A 14,784-nucleotide genomic window follows, 5' to 3' on the forward strand; every position below is an offset into this window, starting at 1 on the left:
ATACTGTTTCAGCGCAGTTCTAAGAAAGGTAGAGGGCAACATTTAGCACCACGGCAGAAGAGCGACGCTTTATATTTGTGATAACATTTGCAAAGAACATGTACACACTGTACAGAAGCACACGACAAAAAGGTTTGATTTCGTTCACCCAACTGGAAAATGGCGAGTCACAAGAGTCACTAAAGGAAAATCCATAGGGTCACCAAATCAATAAGGTTAATTCTGGATTCTTCCAGTTAAATTATGCAATTCATTGTGTGAAGCAAGTTTATATTTTGGCTAGAGGGAAGCACTATGGCTAGACGGGGCCACTCAGTTTTAGGTTTCTGTCCATAATGCTATTGCTCAATGCAAGACCACTCCCTGTTTACAGACCGGGGCTGCTAAAACATCATGGAGGGGATTGGCCCAAAATTCGAACTTTCGTAGAATTTATCGATTAATCGATAAATACATCTATTTGGAATAAACCTTTTTTTTTTTTTTACCAAAAATGCCATCTGGGACAAGGAATAGGAGATACAGGCGATTGAAAGAAACAGATGGAGTGGGTGTGTATGAGCACGACAGATCAAGATGGCACGATCCAGTGTTATTGACACCACCAGATAGTAACCCAATGCTAACGTGAGTAGTATTACGACTTTTTAGAGCAATTGCCGTACATCTACAGCATTGGCGTTAAGCGTAACATTTATTAATTGACGTAGTTCAACGCCAATGACGGTACGGTCTTTGTGTTAATATTATTAGCTATTATTGAACACCCTTTATGTCTGTGTTGGTTAAAATAATATTGATCCATTGCAAAGTATTAAAGTATTTCAGTGATGGATCCTCAAACTATCTGCCAAACCAGCTCACTCCATCCGTTTATCCATCTTTTTTTCTTTTCTTTCCTTTTCCACAAATCAGTGCTATTGAACACCCTTATACATCTGTGTAGAAATGTAACCAATGGAAAGTATATTAAAAACCACAAAACCATTTTCTGAAAAAATGAACATTTTGAGGTTACCGGTAGATGGTTTCTTCCAGACAGCACACAGATATGTACAGGTTACATGAATACAACATTTCTGCTGTGGGCTAATATCCATCTTATCACATCCCCAATGGTAAAATGTAACCAGCGCCTGAAAGGGCTTTTTTACAGTAACCTACAGTACAGAATGTATACTGCTGATGTTTGAGATTTCATGGGTTGCGTGATCTGTGCATACTGCTACTCACCGCTCAGCACCTGCCCAAGTTGGGATTGGATGTCCATGTCTTTGTACCTTTTTCATGGGTTGCGTGAGGGTCAGACAATCTGATGTCTGAACATCTAAACTATGCACATGCACGTCATTAAACAGGACAGACCAGTTAGTGATATAGATCCTCTAGTCACGTTCACCTCTGTCCTCCACCTATAAGATGCTGTGCAAGTTCTCAGTCATCCACGTTATTCAGATATAACCGAATCCCTCGTCCATTGACAAGACCCAGGTAAGACAATCCATTTCATGGTTTTGCATGAGTTAGGCTAGACTTAACAATCATGATAGGGAAACATTTATAGTATTTGACAATCCTTTCCAATTAGGGAATCAATTATCGATTATCATGTTCTAATCCATGTTCATTCAAATTGCTCAGAGAGCTGATCTATGTAATGTATTCATCAAAGAAACCACAGTTGGTGTTCTCACTTCTCAGTATGGCCTAATGCTGAGAAATGACGTTAAAATACACAATTTCATAGATGAAATGCATCAATAAAAATATTTGTCCAAATCAGCTAGGTAGAGAATGGGAGAACTTGAATTTCTTCAAATAATTTCGATTCAGAAGAGTTCTTTCCAAGCTGAAGACGGCGCATTCACTGAGATGTCCTTTGGGTATTTAGTCATATCAAACATATGCTGCCCATGTATGCCTAACTAAATACATGATACCCAAAGGACATCTCTGGATGTGTAGCTGATAGTACTTCTAGTAGGTTTTCAACCTTAACCAATCATCTACATTATTTACTCAGGATAAAAAATATGCTTCTGGTGTATAGAAAGACACTTAAATTAATGTCATGTTTGATCACTGTTTCAAGTGTCCACTCCTGGTCTTATAGGGTGATAAAGGGTTGATAAAGACAAGAATCCTCTGCTCTCTCCAGAAGTATATAGCTTATGGATGAGCCTGCACTCAACTTTAAATTTTAATTGACACAGATCATTTTACTATTCATATCTGAAACGGTAGAGCAGCCAAAGCTCAAATTTGTCCATCATAAATCCCACAGTGTCACGTCAGACTGCATCAACTTTAAGAAAGAGGAAATTATGATTGCTATTTGAAGTACACATTTGATATTTCATTCGTGCACAGATTGCGTCAACCTAAAAGGAAACATGTCAAACATGGCACGTCATACATAATAAATTCCGGGTAATGCTGAATAATTTGTAATTTACTGTGGAACCAATGAAGATTTTGCAACTGTGAACTCTATTTCCTGTAGAAGCTGTCACCATGTCCACGAATAAGATGGTTGTCAGCCAGCCCAAGCCCTACACAGCGACCACCATCTCCAATGAGTGGAGTTCTGGGATCTGTGACTGCTTCCAGGACCTTCCAGGATGTAAGTGTGGCAGCGTGTCAACATTTGCTCATTGTGCTTGTTTAATCACTTAAACCCTCTATTATGTTATTAAAACGGACCGCATCGAATCTTCTAGCCAAAAGTAGCTGATCTACAAGCTTACAATGCGTGTTGCAACGATGAGCTTGTATAGATTGGCTATTTTGGGCGAATGTTCCCCCCCAGAATAGGGATGCTGGGGTTTACAAGCCTTTGCTATAGAGTAGCAGTAGCAGGAGGAAGGACGATCAATACATGTTTATGACGCATACAACAAACAAAGTATAGAGAATGAAATGCATTCATTGCATTTTTATGATGATTTGACAATCTAGAATCTTGTCATGTGGTTTCCATTTAGTTTTTGTCATATAGTATTAGTCGACAAAATTGACACTGTCCCACACCAGCGCCCTTGCGCCAGGCTTAGAGCTGGAGTTGCTGCCCAGTAGCTGTCCATTGTTTCCAACAGTTGGAAAGAGTCAAATGACACGTTCATCACATTTTCCTTTTTCAGGTTGCCTGGCCTTCTGGTGTCTTCCCTGCTTCGTGTGTAAGACCTCGCATGAGGCCGGGGAGTGTCTGTGTCTACCACTGCTGGATGCTTTCGGGTGCATCCCACCCATAACCATATCCCTCAGGGTGTCAGTGCGCCAGCGCTACGGCATCGAGGTACACACACACACACACACACACACACACACACACACACAGACACTTGCCTTTCTGGCCATCCTACTGTGTATGCCCCCCCCCCATCGTATGATATTGCACTTAAGTCACTTAAAGGACAACTTTAGTTTTTTTTCAACCAAGGTTCATGTTTTAGGTTGTCATTAGAGAAACTAAAAGATGAGTGTTAATTTTCTTTCATTTGCTGCTTTCTTTCGTTTTTGGGATTTTACCAGTTTCTGACAGGGGGGTGGGGGCATTCGAGCATGGGGCTAAATATGTATTTTTTGACAAAATATTATGGTGATTTATTATTTTATTATTTACTATAGTCCTAATAAACCCCAAGAAATTACATCTGTCCACAAAATATCACAGGATCTATTGAATGTGACAAACTGACATATTGAGCCTATACACACAGTATAAGCCTTCCCCCAGTAGGCTACCTTCATATTCAGTAGATCCTGTGATCTTCTGTGGCCAGATGTAATTTCCACCAAATGTCCTCGCAAGTATAGTATGTAAGTAAGTAATTGGTTTTTTATAAAGCACCTTTTTATTTTTTTAAGATTCGTTTTTGGCATTTGTGCCTTTATTGATAGTTACATTGAAGATGGACAGGAAAGAGGCGGGGAGAGACATGCAGCAAAGATCGTCATGAACAGGACTCGAACACGCGACACGCTGTTAGGCGGCAAGAGCCTACATTGTGTGGCATGCGCCTGGACCGCTAGGCCAGTGGGCACTATATATAGCACCTTACAAGGTGCACTATACAGTGGACAACAATATAAATCAATCAACGTGCAGTCAGGACAACTCAAGAATAGATGGAATAGATATTTATTGAATATAAAGGAGCAATATGTTTATTATGGTTTGGCGATGAACTGGATCTGCTTTTTAGGTACTCTGATCAAGCGATGGATGAGAGCGTGATGCTGTAATTAACGCCTGGCAGCGACTGCACGGAGGTTTCCTGACTGAACTTGCTCTGCACATGTCTGTGACAGGCACAATGCTCATTAAAACAAGGCACATAAGAGTGATATAACACAACAAGAAGTAAAAGCAACACATTGACCTGCAGGAATAGGTCAGATTTAAAAAATATAAGACAAAATGCGTATGAAAAAACGGAATGTGGTTCTGATTAATCAATCACCACTGCTGATCTTGGCCCATGTAGTTGGGCAACAGCTTGCAGTTCCAAGTTAAAGGAGCATTCAGTGATTTGGAAAAAAAACGGTCCGCCCCGGTAACAAGATGTACACATGCACGCTCTACAGCGCGACACACACACACACACACACACACACACACACACACACACGCAACAGGCCAACAGCGCGCACACCAAGGCCCGCCCCCGCTCGATCATGATTGGCAGAAGGCCCCTCTCTATCCTGATTGGATGACGGCTGGTCCATTATAGCCAAAAGCTAAACCTACGTTTTTTTTTTACCCCAGGTGTTAACTGGGGACGGGGAGGCACTCCTTATATTATGGTCAGCACACTCTATAGTAGGGAGGATTATCACAACAAAACAAGTGATATTTGAATTAAGTGAAATCACTGAAAATAGCTTTAACACACAACCACCATTAAGACCTGAGGCTGATTGTCTAAATGGCATGCGTCTGCTCGCTGATACATCAGATACTGTCAGTATATGAATGGATCAGAGGTTCTCAGCGTTTGCTGAGCTCTGGAACCACTAATATTAAATTAGTTATGCGTAATATTGTGCAACAAACTAAACCAAGCCCTTAGGCCTAAATAACAGCCATGATTTAATATCATGTTGTTGTTTTTTTACCCCACACCAAGCCCATATCCCATAATACCCAACGCAGCAGCTTGATTCTTAGTCGAAGTGTCTTTGAGCAAGACACTGAACCCCTAATTGCTCCTGATGTGCTTGGTTGGTGCCTTGCATGGTTTCTGCCACCATCGATGTATGAATGTGTGGGTGAATGTAATGCGCAATCTATGTAAAGCGCCTTGGATAAAGGCGCTATATAAAAAATGCACCATTTCATAATTTTCTCGGTATTCAGTACGCTGTCATGGTGACATCAGACAGGGTCACTGGCTAGTCTATATAAGGTGTGAGGTACTTTCACATTCACTTCAACCTGGTACAGTCCATAATAAACCCTAGAAGACGTGCGAGAACTGAGAGACGGAGAAGGACCGACGGAGAACAAATTTAGCCTAAACAAGCCCATCCCCATCATCACAGTCCACCATGGACTTCTTTGGCAACAAACTGCCGCTCCTGGACGGGGAGATGTCCGAATCTCCAGCGTTCATCATCGGATTCATCGTTGCTCTATTGGTCATCATCATCACTTCTATTTTCCTGAAGTACCTACACGGCAGTAAGACGACAGCGGGAAGGAGAGGTGGTGCCGTGGTGCTGCTGGCGGGATTGTGCGACTCCGGAAAGACCCTGCTGTTCACTCGGCTGCTGTCCGGGAAGTTCAGGCGGACACAGACCTCCATCACCTCCGGCACCGGCCTCTACCGAGGCAGGAACGAGGGAGGAGGCGCCGCCGTGTCGTGGACCCTGGTCGACCTCCCCGGTCACCCTGGCCTTCGTCCTCAGTTCCTGGAGAAGTTCAAGTCCACGGCGAGGGCGGTCGTGTTCGTGGTGGACAGCGCCGTCTTCCAGAAGGAGGTGAGAGACGTGGCCGAGTTCCTCTACGTTCTGCTGACCGACGCCGTGATATGCGGGAACGCGCCCGCTCTCATCGTGGCGTGCAACAAGCAGGACATCGCGATGGCCAAGTCGGCCAAGCTCATTCAGCAACAGCTGGAGAAAGAAATGAACACGCTGAGAGAGACGCGCTCCGCCGCGGCGGCCCTGGGCTCTCAGGACGGCTCCGTCGACGGCGGCGTGCGCCTGGGGACGAAGGACGGGGACTTTGAGTTCAGCCAGCTGCCCATGAAGGTGGAGTTCTTGGAGTGCAGCGCCCGTGGCATCAAGGGCGAGGAAGGGGACGCGGACATCGACAGTCTGGAGAGCAGCCTGGCTGAGCTCTAGAACCATCCATATGCTCCCGTCTCGGTTCTCTCCACGAGGACTCTGCAGGTTGCACGGTCCCTGGGATGAGTTCAGCTCTATATAATTCATGCAGGGTGGAGACTGGACTGGCTCAGGGGGTAGACTGGCTTTCAGAGCAGCCGGATGGGGAAACCGTGAGGTTCCCACTGGCACTTAGATGCCGGGCTCCCCCAGAGTAAGTGTCGAAGTGTCCTTGAGCAAGACTCTGATGAGCAGGTTGGACCACCTTGCATGGTTTCCTCCGCCATCGGTGTATTAATGGGTGAATGTAATGCACAATCTATTTAAAGCACTTTGGGAAAAAGCGCTATATAAATGCACCACTCACTGTAAACGGACCTCAGTGACGAGACTGCCAGCTTTACAATTACAGCCTGAATGTCTGCACCTGTTAACCTTTTAAGGCAACAAGGACAAGACATCAACATGAGGCTCCAACGTGTGGCTTTGTGTGTATATATGTCTGCGAGACAGAGCCCAATTAATTAACTATTTATACTCTGGGGCCACAATCTACATTATAAAACCCAAACTCACACGGGCAGATGGAACAATGCCAAGACGCGCTGTGAGCAGATATGGAGCAGATGCATGCATCGCTGTGCCTTTGCCTTCCTTTGACAATGAACGGTAGTTCTGCATTGTTTAATCTGCCCCGTGTGAACACATGAGTGTACAAATAAAATGGAACCAATGCTTTTTTTTTGATTGATTGAAATATTTATTAACAGTTTGCAGAATTACAGTACATTTCAAGCGCAAACTCAATACAAAGACTGTTAACTGTGAGTGGACGACCCAATTAAGCATTACACTTGTTTACAACAGGGTCCACCTTGTTCAACATTTAGAGACGTACAAATAGACACTTCTATATAGTTAAAGAACAGAACAGGAATTCATTATTTCAATTAAAGGTAAATTATGTTATGCTACAATATTACTTTTCTGTGCCAAGTATTGCATTATATTACTTTTGTGTGCTGTTCACAAAACAGGGTAGGGTAAATGGAATGGAGAAGAATGACACAACATTGTTGTTGCTATTAAAATGAGCTTTTAGTAGCCTATATTTCAATGTCATACTGAATCACAAGCACCCTCTCTATTGGTGCTACCAGACATACCAGCTTTATACCAGCAAACTAAAGTATGTTTTTATACTAAGCTTTTAAGTTGACACTTTTATGTACTGAGTGACAACCCACCATCTCTCTCTGTCTCTCTCTCTCTCCCTGCATCAGGATACGGTTTGCAGTGACTGTGTGCAGGGCTGCTGCTGTGGACCCTGCACCTGGTGTCAAATATCGAGAGAGATTAAGAACCGCTCGGTTCCCGTCACCTTCATCAACACCATGTCCAGATAGATTAACGAGCGACCAAACGTCCAAACGACCCCCACACCTGTGCTGCCGTAACCCTGCTTGTACATTTGTTTTGTTTATGGCCAGAATACTCTTCCTTCAGCCGAAACAACTCACTTACTTCAGTAAGCATGGTATTATGCTAACTCATGGAATGAGCATCCCTCTTTGACGCCATCCTCTTTTATCTTCTACCATCACATACAGTATGTACCTGTTTGCCTCGCACACAATGAGCACACGCACGCCATGTGGGTCTGAGGAATGCCACCGGCTAATATACGACACACACTGATGATGAATGCATGGAGGTGGAATGTAGTTTGGGCGTTGCGTACTGTACAATGACAATAGGCACCATTTTGAACACAATTTATAGCCACCTCGTTTCCCTAATGCTCTATAGAAATACATATTTTCATGCTTTAATACTTCATTTTTTGTAATTGTAAGATCTTTAGTGACATTTATTGTACAGCCCCCTTATAAATTCAGACTAATTTATTGGATGGTATATCTGGTATACATCCAGACATTGTTCATATCAAGTGTTCATATTTCTCATTTGGCCCATACTCTATTTTATTGATTGATTGAATATTAACACATTTTGTTGACTATGTAGTACAGTCAAAGCAAAGATCATGCTAAAAGGATAACACCAAATTCCCCAGGGGGGCATGTGGTCCATTGTAGATATTCTTGGCATGTTTCAATCATGATCATTTTTAGAGGTTTTCCTTGTCTTTTCTCCATTTTCATCTATTTGTGTACACAAATGATTATGTAAATCTTCACTTGCAGTGCAATAAATGTCTTTACAGTAGCCAATATCTGTGATCCTTACTCTTTGAACTCACTGTGGAATGGAACACACAATGACACGTCACACAAGAGCCTTTCACGCATTGTGAAGTTGTAGATCGGCTATTCAAAAGGGTTTTTTATTTTAATATACACTTTGAATTCGTGAAATGGGATTCTGCACATTGAGTACTGTTACTTTTGGTATATTTTGATGCCAATACTTCTAACAGACTATTACATTGCCGTATTGATACTTTTACTGGAGTGAAACATGTGAGTACTTCTTCACTCCATATGTCTCCATGTGGGGCTACATCACTGGCCCCAGACAGACAGACAGCTCAATCATACCGTATGAGCCACAGACCGCTCAATCGTATGCAAACCATCAACCTCAGAGTGTTCGGTACATGCAAACCACACCGATGCAAATCACGAACTGTGTCGAAGCTCAGTTCTTCCATGAAGTTCCAGACACCAACGTGGCTCAGTCGTGTGGTGTACCAAAGATTTGCCCACAGTCCACTCAACATCAGGTACGTATACGATTGTGTTGTAAATGTACTATGGAAATGAACCACTTAAACCCTCTATAGTCTTATAGTGAAATGGATTTGATTTACAACTGTACATGGACCGCTTCTTTCGGTCTGCACCATCTGCTAACCAAAAATAACCGATCTACAAGCTCAATCTGCTTTTGTTGGCGAATGTTCTTAGGTTAGGAGTTGGGTTAGGACTCCTTTACAAGGAGGTTTTTTTAATGGTCTAAATGGGTTAATGTGGGCCAACAGATAGGCCAACTTAGATATTTATTAGTCTATATGGACTAATAAATCATTATCGTTGTTTGTCTATATTATAGACAAACAACAATATCACCAGTTGCTTTAAATGAATAACACATCAGCTATTTTCAAGTACAATTTTGAATGCAGGACCTCCACTTGTAAGGGAGTATACTTTTATAGTGGTGTATTACTTTTACTTAAGTGAAACTATCTCACTTCTACCAGTGCTTGATACGCTTATAATAGCTGGTTCTAATGGCTGAAAAAGCAGCTGTCAAGTCATGAGAGGAAGTTGCACATAGTGTATTGATTGTACTTGCCATAATATTGACCTATAATTTATAAATATACATTGTAGACGTATAGCATTCAAACCCACCAATAATTGTTATGCTCTTGATTACTCTCTATTGTTGAGTGTGAAATTAAATGTATCTTTAATTTCTTTATGTTTATACACAGCTTGAGTGAGTTTACCAGGGTTCTTCCACTCCTGACATCACAAAGTATAATTTACTGATTGTTTTCTGAATGTTGTAGTGGGACAGATTTAGATTTAACCGAATTATAATATTGGTGCAGTTTCTTCCCCCACGTTATTTGAATTTCTTACATTTTTTTCTTACATTTGAGATGTCATAACTGTTGCCAGGTCTTTGAGCGAAAATGTTGGCACAGCCAGTGACCGTATAACTTCAGGCGCAATGTGAAATGCATGGGAAAAATGTGTCTTGACTTATATGGTAAACAGCTGTCAGCCAGTGAATGCCCAAAGCAGCCACTTAAGTTGGTTCCAGGGTGTTCTGGGAGTGAATGGTGTTAACTTTGCCTTTATGGAGATTTAAATGAACCATATCACATGGCAGAACAATGGAAGGAAGGAAAAGTGCTGCACACGAGTGTGCTGAAAGCTTTGTTTGGTTAGTTGGACGTATGCCTACATAATGTCATGTCAACATTGAGGAATGCTGCGAAAGTAAGAACTGTGAGAAGGGATGAAAAAATAAGGGAAAAAAAACAAAAGAAAACTCCATTGTTTTGTTTGTGTTTTCTTTAAGACTCCTTGTCGATCACCATGGCAACAAACATGATCATCAATAACGGCCAACAACAGGGATCGTCCCTCATAGCGATCCATTCCAGCCAGTGGAGCACCGGTATCTGTGGCTGCTTTGATGACCTGAACGTCTGTAAGTGTGTGGAAACTATAAGGAACTAAACACCTTTACTCAAGCACTGTACTTTAATTTAAATACAATTAGGTTAATTTACTTTATTGGGTATTTCTGTTTTTTTTTTTAATCAGGGGCGGGTGCTCAGATCGGTGAACGTGAACCAATATTATCCAACGCTTGCTCCATGTGCTATACCCGCCCCTCTATAGAGCGTCGCAGTCCCGACCCCTTTCATGACGACGCCAGGCCCAGGAAATGATTCCCAATGCATTTTTCCCATAGACATTTCAAAAGGTATTTATTTAAAGACGGTTACGCCGCGGACAAAGCCAACTCGAGTCGTGACAACTCATGACGACAAAGGACAAACGCAATATTTCGGATCAAACAAATAATTACAAAGAAGAAAAACAACAAAAAAAGCAGTTTTTTGTCTTCGTTCTAATTATTTGTTCGGCCCAAAATGTCCCCTCCTTTTTTCACTCTATACTACAACAAATCTCTTTGGCGAAAATTGCAGATCTACAAATATGAGCTTGTAGATCTGCTATTTTCATTGAATGTTTGCCTTTGTTTGGGATGCAAGGGTTCATAGGTTAAATTAAATTAGTACTTAAAGGCTATGCATAAGCTTTGCTGACTCTCAGAAGCACTCGGCTCGCCTTTGTAGTTTGTGCTTTGCTTTCATATCAGCTTTTCTGATTTATAATAATTACTGTAATCTGATGTTACAAAGGAAAACAAACATTCGCCATGTAGAACTAAACCGTACACAATTTCTATTGAGATCAGAACCTGGGACTTGTTATTGCACCGGAACATACAATGACATGTGAGATAAGAGTGCTTTATCAGTGGTAACCCATCTCTCTCATCAGGTTGTTTTGCATACTGGTGCTTCCCTTGCTTTGCCTGCACCACCACCTCCCAGTTTGGAGAGTGTTTCTGTCTCCCCTTGCTGGACGTGCTGTGGGCCACGCTTCAAGCGGTGGGCGTCCCATCATGCACCCCGCCTGTGTCCATGGCCATGAGGAGCGCTGTACGCCACCGCTACGGCATCCAGGTAAGTTACTTGATGCAGGCTGCAATTATTCATATTTCAAGACTCAGGGGGGCGCCGATGGCCTATTTAAGGCACAACCTCAAATAGGCTGAAAGTGACCTGGCAGCGTGTCGTGGGTTCGACTCCCGAGCCTGGCGACCTTTGCTGCATGTCACTCCCGGTCTACTACTACTATCCAAACTATCCAAAGACTTATAGCTGCACTATGTAGCCGTATAACTTTCCTCTTTATTTAGAACCCGGTATCCTGAAATTGAATGAAGTGCTGAAATCTTTACCATTGATCTAATAGAGCCTTCCTGCTTGCTCAGGGGATGAATTGAATCTTGACCATCAGGTCAAAAGTCGTGTCAGGTCCTGTGTCTAGATCAGGGGGGCAGTCAGCCAGATATTTCGTGAAGCCTCATTTGAAATCGGTAGTTCATATAATGGCCTGTTGTGGCGCTGGACTGGACCCAAAAAGCCCCATAGCTCCATAGAGGCCCATGTATTTTGGCCCAACTTCACCTAGACTGTATTACCTTAATAAACATGGTCATGAATACTTTCTTCTTCCAGTCACTAGTTTAAAGTCTAATTTCTAATGTCATAATATTCCTTTTGGAAAATTATGGTCCCATTAATTAAAAAAATGACCATAAAGAAAAAAAAACATCGCGTATGTTCTGAGGGGCGTGGCTACCGTTACAGTCTATGATCGGGATTCCCCTCCCACTCGAGTCAAAATAAAAACCAACAGAGAAGAAGGGGGGAAGTCCCGCCTCGTTGTCTGGGCAGCCAATGGCCAGCTGGTCCAAAACGGAGCCAGCCAATGGCCAGCTGGTACCAAACGGATCTAGAAAGATGGCGACTTACAGTGCAGGAATAACAGGCTTCATTTTACGTCCATGTTAGACCCGGCGAACGCTTTGTCCATATTTTTTACAGTCTATGGTCTAGATGAGACATGACCTTAGGCTTTGACATGATCTAAAATGTCTCAATAGAAGAGCAGGGAGACAAAATGTGACCACCCCAATTGTATAAGTTATATTGTATTAACATACACTACCAGACAGATTGGACAAAATTACATTTAATTTCATTCATTAAAAAAGGTAAGCCAGTGCCGCTTTATGGCAGCAACATATTCCAACCAATATTTCGGTTTAGGAAGGGCTTTCCGAACTGTTTTAGTGTTTTATACTGCCTGATGTTGAATCCCGCCCACTCAGTGCTGTGTTCAGCACTGGAACCGGTGGTATTAAAACTGGGATCTCCATGCTGTGTACTGGGAGGGATGGTTTCGGGACCAAATAGGGGGGTCACAGAGGTGTTTCTACCTTCTTGGAGGTTCACTCCTGAGACTAGTACCTCCCAACATCCTCAGCCAATTATGTCTCTTCAAAACTATCAGTTTTGCTGCTGGCAGAAAAAAGCCTTCGGAAACAAAAATAATTAAATCACACCTAGAATGTCTGACCAATTGCACACAAATCCACGATGTTCTGACTTTCTTCAGCTAGTCACTACATTATTCTTTCCATTGACACAATGTTGCTCTTCATTACTATTTTTGCAAGTTGCTTTGTTATCGCAGTTATTGTGTAACTTACGAGCAGACTGTTCCTGAAGAAACAGTGTGGGCTCGAGTAGCTCTCTACTCGATGATGATGTATTGACGTGGCATCACAGCCCCTCTCCCTCTGTCTTCCTATTGGTTGACCCACATGACGTCACGGCCCGACGGCTCCGGACTGACTCGCTACTCGAGCCCACAATGATAAACGTTTCTATGTGTACTCTTCAGGGGGACATGGCAGGTGACTGCGTCTATGCCACCTGCTGCAACATGTGCTCCTGGTGTCAAATGGCCCGCGAGATCAAGAGACGCAGCCAGACGGTCACCGTCATCAACAGCCAGCCCACGGTGCTGGCCAACCAGTTTATCATGCCCATCCAGCAGGGGGTCATCTCATCTCAGCCCATCATGTCCTCGGCTGTCTCCCAGGGGGTCATGACTTCCAGGATCATGTGACCTGTCTGTCACCCCCCCCCCCCCTCAGCATGTCATTGGGTTACTGTATAGGGCTGGGCAATATGGACACATATTACAATATTGTGTAGAAATACCTCAATATTTGTGATAATATCGTATTATGACGATAATATCAGATTTTCGTAACACAGGGCTTAAATATATTGCAATCCTTGCATCCTTAATTCTCGGCCGAACATACATTTGGCCAAAATAGGGTGAAAACAAGAGGCTCAGCCGATATGACCAGTAAAATATAGTTTGTTGATTGCTTTTGATGCAATTTTTAGGTAGTAAAAAGGTTATAAGTCCTTAAATTGTCACATAACTGTCATCTGGGGACCACCCTGGGGTTCCCGACCCACATGTTGAGTGCCCTATACTAGTAGGGTAATATAGTATAAACCCGGGGTTTAAATTTAAATGATTAATTACAACCAGGAAAAGAAAACATATGCCTTATCACTATATACCGGTACTCTAAAATCCAAGACGATATCTAGTCTCATATGACGACATTGATATAATATTGATATATTGCCCAGCCCTAAACTGTTCATTCTAGTATGTGAAACTTTATGAAATATCTGTAGGCCTAATGCATAATTACTAACTACTTATACGTACGTACTGTACATAACTACAAACTAGCTTGTTACGATATTTCCTGGAAAAGGTGTGTTACGCAGATAATGCATGCAAATCTGCCTCGTTCCAGTGACTAGAATTAAACTCTGCATGTGAGCCAGTAGAACTCTCTCCCGTTCCATGACACCCTTACGGTTCCGTTGTTACAATCTCAGATTTAAATGAACACTTGTGATTTTGCTGTGTGCTCTGCTGATAGTACGGGAGTCGGGAGGGAGTGTTGAAATCAGGTCTATGAAAACAAGCCCAGAAGAAGCAACTAGTAGTAGGATACATGAGCACTTTTAGCACTTTTAAATTTAAAAGAAGAACGTGGGATCTTTTTTTTTTTAAATGTTTAACACAAATCTTCTCTTCTGGGGGTCCCTAGCATAAAATATTTTCAGATGGGGGGGGGGGGGGGGGGGGGGGTCTGTATACAGACAAAAGCATAGGCCTATTTATTAGGGGGTCCTGAGTGACTCCTTGACATGAAAATGTTTGAGAACCACTGGTTTGGACAGCAAGCTCAAATAAGCAACTGCACTTTAGAAATAACCCCAACCCAAAC

The 14,784-nt window shown here is 42.6% G+C and overlaps 3 protein-coding genes across 4 annotated transcripts; all 3 read left to right on the forward strand.

Annotated features, from left to right (window-relative positions):
- The first annotated feature begins 1,375 nt into the window (after positions 1-1,375).
- On the forward strand, positions 1,376-8,564 carry LOC310875783 (cornifelin homolog A-like). Of its 2 annotated transcripts, none has more exons than XM_083789149.1 (4): positions 1,376-1,491; positions 2,504-2,623; positions 3,141-3,295; positions 7,614-8,564. In XM_083789149.1, exons 2-4 carry the CDS (start codon positions 2,515-2,517, stop codon positions 7,734-7,736), a joined length of 387 nt encoding a protein of 128 aa, XP_083645275.1. In that variant the 5' UTR covers positions 1,376-1,491; positions 2,504-2,514; the 3' UTR covers positions 7,737-8,564. The 2 variants fall into 2 exon arrangements, with proteins under 2 accessions (XP_083645275.1, XP_083645276.1); XM_083789150.1 differs by having other exon boundaries at positions 1,461-1,491; positions 2,507-2,623.
- On the forward strand, positions 4,810-6,667 carry LOC310875781 (signal recognition particle receptor subunit beta-like). Its single transcript, XM_083789147.1, has 2 exons — positions 4,810-4,849; positions 4,985-6,667. The coding sequence occupies exon 2, from the start codon at positions 5,551-5,553 to the stop codon at positions 6,346-6,348; it is 798 nt and encodes a 265-aa protein (XP_083645273.1). The 5' UTR covers positions 4,810-4,849; positions 4,985-5,550; the 3' UTR covers positions 6,349-6,667.
- Positions 8,565-8,799: 235 nt separating the features above from the next.
- Positions 8,800-14,598, forward strand: LOC310875782 (placenta-specific gene 8 protein-like). Its single transcript, XM_083789148.1, has 4 exons — positions 8,800-9,076; positions 10,390-10,521; positions 11,385-11,569; positions 13,359-14,598. Exons 2-4 carry the CDS (start codon positions 10,407-10,409, stop codon positions 13,584-13,586), a joined length of 528 nt encoding a protein of 175 aa, XP_083645274.1. The 5' UTR covers positions 8,800-9,076; positions 10,390-10,406; the 3' UTR covers positions 13,587-14,598.
- The last annotated feature ends 186 nt before the right edge of the window (positions 14,599-14,784 follow it).

The sequence above is a fragment of the Protomyctophum parallelum genome (genome assembly GCF_964188405.1).
Source record: "Protomyctophum parallelum genome assembly, chromosome: 18".
Lineage (NCBI taxonomy): Eukaryota > Metazoa > Chordata > Actinopteri > Myctophiformes > Myctophidae > Protomyctophum > Protomyctophum parallelum.